Here is a 6328-nt window from a genome sequence, read left to right on the forward strand (position 1 = left end):
GCTGTCCAGTGCTTGTTGTTGATGTATTGATTTCTCTGAGGGGCAAAAGGGGAGGATGGAGCAGAGTCCAAGCACTCATTTCTCCCTGTTCACAGGGGATGGGGGATGTTTCAGTTTAAGGATTAGGGAAGGATCATAATTGTGTCAGTGCTTTCATATGAGAGAAGTGGAAATAGCAGATAAACGCTGAGAAGCGTTTGATTGGATTTTGTCAAAGCAGCTGAAAACAAAGTGATCCTTGGATAGTGCTGCATTCCTTAATTCCCTCCTGGGAATAACTGAGGCACTCTCAGCTGCAGGTCCTGCCTGGTTTTACCTGGCACTCTGGGTTCTGTGTGCCAGAAGCTGAGCCTGGTGGGTGTGACTGTGTTCACAGGGGTTTTCAGATGGGGGAAGAGACAAGGATCTGTGTTGCAGAAGGCTTCATTTATTATTTTATGATATATATTACATTAAAACTGTACTCAAAAAATAGAAGAAAAGGTTTCATCAGAAGGCTAGCTAAGCTAAGAATAGAAAGGAATGATAACAAAGGCAGCTGTCTTGGACTCTCCATCTGAGCCAGCTGGGTTGTGATTGGCCATTAATTACAAACAACGAACATGGACCAATCACAGACCCACCTGTTGCATTCCACAGCAGCAGATAACCATTGTTTACATTTTGTTCCTGAGGCCTCTCAACTTCTCAGGAGGAAAAATCCTAAGGAAAGGATTTTTCATAAAAAGATGCCTGCAACAAGTGGGGTTGTAAAGAGTTCCCCCACGAGCACAGCTAATCCTTACATTCACCATTTCCAAATTCAGAATTAAGAGCAGTTTCCCACCCCTTTCTCCTCAAGAGAATCAATACAATTCCTCAGCCCTAACCTAAATAATCTTTGTGTTTTCTTGCAGCACCACCAGCACCAGGCTGCCCAGGCCCTGCACCTGGCCAACCCCCAGCAGCAGTCGGCGATTTACCACGCAGGTCTAGCTCCAACCCCTCCTTCCATGACGCCAGGCTCCAACACGCAGTCTCCACAAAACAATTTTCCTACAGCACAACAAACAGTCTTCACCATTCATCCCTCCCATGTTCAACCTGCATATACCAATCCGCCACACATGGCCCATGTCCCCCAGGTAAACACAGTTTAACAACCTTCAAGACTTAAATGTCTTAATGCCACAAAAGTTAGGACAGTCGGGCCTGCTGAAGTGATTGCCAATCTGTCACCTCTCAGCACAGACTTACCTGTTGTTGTTATTTAGGTTTCTGTCTGTACATTGCCTTTTATTTAGAATTTTGACAAGGTGTACTTGGACCTCAGCTTCCAACACCTAGTGCATCTGCAACTGTAGTTTAATGAAGACATCTTAAGCTGGCACTGCTACTGAAATAAATTGAGCTCTCTTCCCAGTTCCTGGCTCCCATCCTTGTCCCTGCCCCACCACTCTGCTCACAGAACTGCTTGGCCGTGGAGCAGAGCAGGCTGGGGACACAATTCAGCTGAAATGTGCCTCCCCTACCCCCTTTTTAGGCTATTTCTTGGTCAGATCAGTTCCCTGCTCAGTCAGGTGCCTGATCCCAGGAAGAGCTGGCATACAGAAAGGTTGGAGGTGGGAGGTGAGTGCAGAAAGGCTGAATTGCTGCTTTTGGTGGCAGTTTCAGGCTCTGCATCCTAGACAAATTTTATACAAATACATCCAGAAAAGGACATGAGAGGATTTCCAGGGAGAAGCAAGGCAGTGCAAGGGAGAGAGGAAAGAGTTAAGGTGACTGCAGGACAATCCTTGCAGAAAGAAGCCTCTGTGTGTGTGGTGTGAGTGTGGTTCTAAATGAACTGCTTGTGCTGAAGCTCCCCAAAGATTGTTGGCTAACCTAAACAGTCTTGGCTTCAGAATCAGAAACTCACTTCTCTTAACTGCTCCCTCGTGGTCAGCTCCCTGAGAAAAAGGATTTGGGGAAGGGAAGCACATGATAGATTAATCAAGAGCTCCATGTAAAGCAGTGTGACACAGATTTTCTGATGTTTACTAAATCTCCTGGATTTAGTGTCCTTTGTCAAGGAATGGGCAGTTCAATCAATAATTTGCCTGCACAATTTTTTCTTCAGACCAAGAACTTGGTGTCTGGTTTCTGCCTTCTCCTACAGGTTAACAATAGTTTGGGATAAGGTGACTAACTGTGATTAGGGATGTTAATCTGACAGCTGTCCAGTCCCTTGCAGAATTCTGATAAAATCTTTGCTTTGGTCCCTGGGACAGTCAGTTAAGCCAATAAATCAATAGTTCTGTAGGAATCCTTTTACTGATGTTGAGTTTTTAGCTTTTTGATTCTCTTAGGCTTTTGATTTCTCTGCTTTTTTTTTGGGGGGGGGGGGGAGGATAAGGAGAGGATGGCCAGAGCTGATGATTGCTGTGGCATCTTGGCTCATCCTCCCCTTCTCTGGTTTCTGCCAGAAACAAGACTCCTGCTCTGCTCTGGTGTGAGGACACTGCTGTGAATGCCTGGGTTGTGTTTAGAGCTTCTCAGAGGGGTCTTGGCTTAGTGGCATGTCCAGTGCTGTGATTTGAAACATGAAACATTTGCTTGAAGGCCATGAAAGGGTAAAGCTGTGCCTGAGCTGTGCCCTGGCCAGGCCAGGGGTGTGCAGGATGTGACCATTGCCTTCCTTTCTGTGTGCCAAGCAAACCAAATTAAACAAATCAGATGCAATTTGGAGTCAGAACTGACTGCTCAGGCAGCATTTTTAGCAATCACAGACAAGGCTTGCCTTGCCCTTGATTTTAACTTGTGCAGTCTCTTCTGCAATTTTTTTTAGAATGAAAGCTGCAATTTGTGATATTTACACCAAACTAATTGACTTTCCCAATGAAGTAGTTCCCTCAAAAATCTCTAGTGAAGGCATAACTACAGTTCTGTCAGAAATGTTAAATGCATGTAATTATTCCATCGTGGGGAAACTAATCACTGGATTTAATCATTTTTTAGCAGCCTCATTCCCAGCTTCTAAACACAATTCTGAAATACCACGTAGTAAAAATTCCAGTTAGGCCAACACAGGGGATCAATCCAATTTCCCTTCAGGTTATCAGATGAATCTTGAGCTGGTGGATATCTCACTTGAGAAGCAGTACTTTAAAATTCATTAGAGAGTGCTGTCAGCTGCCAATTTGCAAAATGTTTGGGCCACAGCAGAAAAATTTTATCCACTGTGTGTATTGACTCCAGCTGCTCTATGAATAGCTGCTTTATAATGATGGCTTCTACAATAGCATGTTTGTCAAAGTCAACGTGGAGCCAGTCCTGGGAGGTATTTCTGTTCCACAGCCTGATCTCCTAAAGCTTTTTTAGAGCAAGAGTGAGATTTGAATTGCAGTTCCTGCCTTTAAAGGCTTCTGGGGTGCTACTAACACGTGCAAGTCTGATCAAAGAGTTTGGGGAATGTCTGTGATGAGTCAAGTAACCCTTTTTGTCTTTAAGAAATAAAATTCTAGCCACTACCTGCTATTTGTCTTTACTGGCATGGGAGACCTGTGAGGCTGCAGTGCTGGGATATGGTAGAAGGACAAAGCAAACCTTAGGTACAAATGATGGGGTTTTGGGGCTGCTTTTTTTTTTTCCCCAGGAGAAATCCACCGAGAGCTCTGAGTTCCTTTGTGCTTTTAAGAAATGAATGTTTGCTAGGTTTTTAAATAAAATAAATTGATGACCTCTAGAGACATGAACTGCTCTGAGCTAAAGAACCCACCAAGTTCCTGAAGTTGTTTGCCAGAGGTGATCAGCCATGGGAAGGAATAATCTCCTTTTCCACTGAGACTTAGCCCTGATTGCTCAGATTACACAAGAACTGCGATGAGCTGAACTGGAAGCAGAACAAAGCTGCCCTGAGAGTGTGAAGGGATGAAATCACTCGTGTCAGGAGGACTTGGCTGAGCACTGTGTGGGCACAGGTCACTGGAGAGGACAGGGAGGTTCCCAGGGCAGGGAGCCAGCACAGAACGTGGGGTTGTGCAAGGAGAGAGCTGGGGAAGGGATGCCAGACTCCCAGTGCCTGTGAAGTTCCTATCTGTACCCTCTAGGAAGTGCTTTGATCTAAGGTGTCTAACAGAAATGTTTTGAAGATTTGTTGCTGAATTGTTTTTTATTTTTTTAATACCCCCCCCCCCCCCCCCCCGTTTAATGCTGGCAAAATGGCTAAAATTGAGAATGCAGCTCAGAGCCAGCAGTAAGGAGCGCTTTTTTAATTATTATTTTTCCTTTTTGTTGTTATTATTATTAATTTTTTTTTTGTGTTACAACTTCTGCCTTAATCCCTAGTTTAAATAAAAAAAAAAAAAAAGAAAGAAAAAATAATTAAAAAAAATCAAATAAATGAAGAGTAAACCTTTGCTGACGGAGCAAACTTTCGCCAGTCATGTGGCCAGGAGTTGCTGCCTCCTTGTGACCATGATACTAAAGAGCTCTTTGTTTCAGGCTCATGTACAGTCAGGAATGGTTCCTTCTCACCCAACTGCCCATGCTCCAATGATGCTAATGACGACACAGCCTCCCGGTGGTCCCCAAGCCGCCCTCGCTCAAAGTGCACTACAGCCCATTCCAGTCTCGACAACAACACATTTCCCCTATATGACCCACCCTTCAGGTGAGGAGTGTGTGCCTGGGAGACCTGCACCCTAACTGAGCCAGGTCGAGGAGTGAGGACTGGGAGAAACCAGATCTTTGGGGAAAAAAAAAATCAAAAATAATAATTAAAAAAAAAAAAAAAAAAAAAAAAAAAAAAAAGACAAAGAAAACCAACCAACCTTAAGATGTCCTTGTGTTTCACAGCTGTGCTTTGGCAGCCTCGAGGAGAGTAGGTTTAGCTGAGATGTACCTAATTCAGGGAATATTCTTGGTTTTTCTCTATCTGGAGTAGAGGAATGAGGAGTGTGAGGCCCTGGCACTGTGGGACTGAGTTTTCCGTGGATTTGCCGTGGGGGATGGAGTGTGTGCAGTTTATAATGATCAGAGGTTGGATTAAATCTTGAGGACAGCAGTGAAATGTTGTGTGGGGGTAGGGCTGTGCTAGGCTGCTGTTAAAGTAAAGTGACAACTGAAATCTAAACTTTAATTCAGAGTAACATTCTGCAGCTTTGCTTTGGGGGAAAAGTAGGAGTTGTGTGACTTCTTTCCGCTTTAAATTTAACCTTATTTAGGTTTCTTTGATTATTCAAGTTCAAACAGCCTCTGAACTTCTGTAGTGATTTAGTTTTACCTGATATTTCTTGGGGAATGTGTGAGCAGAACAAAGCTGCTTTCTGAGGGCTTTCTGAGGGCTTAGGTAGGGAAAAAGAAAAAAAATAAAACATCCCAAGGACATCTTGATGTGCAGGGTTTTGTTTTGTTCTCTAAAAAAAAAAATAAAAGAAAAAGAGAAAAAAATAAAAATAAAAGAAAGTTGAGCTCAGTAGTTGTCCTGTGACCACTTTACTAGCAAACTGTTGTGTGGCTTGCCAATTTATTATTTACATTTGAACTTTTTTTTTACAGTACAAGCCCACCACCAACAGCAGTTGTAAGGCTCATCTGGAATAACTGAAAGGCTGGATACCTTTTGTAGGCCAAATACCCTCCTTCTACTGCTTCTGCCAACTGGAAGCACAGAAAACTAGAATTTCATTTTATTTTGTTTAAAAAAAAAAAAATTTGATTTCTTGTAACATCCACTAGGAATGCTAACAGTTCATCTTGCAGTGGGAGAGATTCGGACTGAGTAGAGGCATTTAGGAACTTGTGGGCTATTCCATAATTCCATGCACTGTATCTGAGTCCTGCAAGTGCCCCAACTCTGCTTGCTGAAAAACTGGAAGTTATTTATTTTTTAATGACCCTTCAAAGTTATGAACTCGTCAGCTAGCAAAAGAAGTAACAAGAGTGATTCTTGCTGCTATTATCACTAAAAATCAAGACTTGGAGATCCCTTTTACTTCTAACTAAACTTGAAACAGGTTCAGTAAAAAAAAAAAAAATTCTAATCGTCAAACGGATGAGTTATTATTTATAAATCACGTTTGATGAGATAATCACTATCGTGAGACAGTGATGTAACTTTTAAGTTAAGAAAACTTTTACTTTGTAGATAATATAAAATAAAAACTTAAAAAAAAAATTAAAAAATAAAAAAAGTTTTAAAAACTGACCCTCCTCGGTGTTTGTGTGGTGATTTTTGGGTCTCTTCCCGTACCAATCCCAGCTGGAGCCAGGGTTTGAGTCTGAGTCTGTTGTGTGCTGCAGGGGCATTGCAGGAATAAGGGAAAGGTTTGGGAATCCCAAATTCAGCTGTTTTCTAACGAGGTTTTGT

The 6328-nt window shown here is 42.6% G+C and overlaps 1 protein-coding gene across 13 annotated transcripts in view; it reads left to right on the plus strand.

The window, feature by feature from the left end:
* The window catches only part of ATXN2 (ataxin 2), a 49427-nt gene extending 43261 nt beyond the window's left edge, over positions 1–6166 (plus strand). For 11 of the 13 annotated variants that reach the window (XM_063172985.1, XM_063172987.1, XM_063172988.1 and 8 more), the window contains 2 exons: positions 897–1124; positions 4462–4728. In XM_063172985.1, coding sequence (XP_063029055.1) covers positions 897–1124; positions 4462–4665 — 432 coding nt within the window. In that variant the 3' untranslated portion in view covers positions 4666–4728. Of the gene's footprint in view, positions 1–896; positions 1125–4461; positions 4729–5517 lie in introns of those variants that run through there. The other 2 variants (XM_063172981.1, XM_063172982.1) reach the window with 1 other exon arrangement.
* The last annotated feature ends 162 nt before the right edge of the window (positions 6167–6328 follow it).

This window comes from Melospiza melodia, chromosome 20 (assembly GCF_035770615.1).
Source record: "Melospiza melodia melodia isolate bMelMel2 chromosome 20, bMelMel2.pri, whole genome shotgun sequence".
NCBI classification, from domain to species: domain Eukaryota; kingdom Metazoa; phylum Chordata; class Aves; order Passeriformes; family Passerellidae; genus Melospiza; species Melospiza melodia.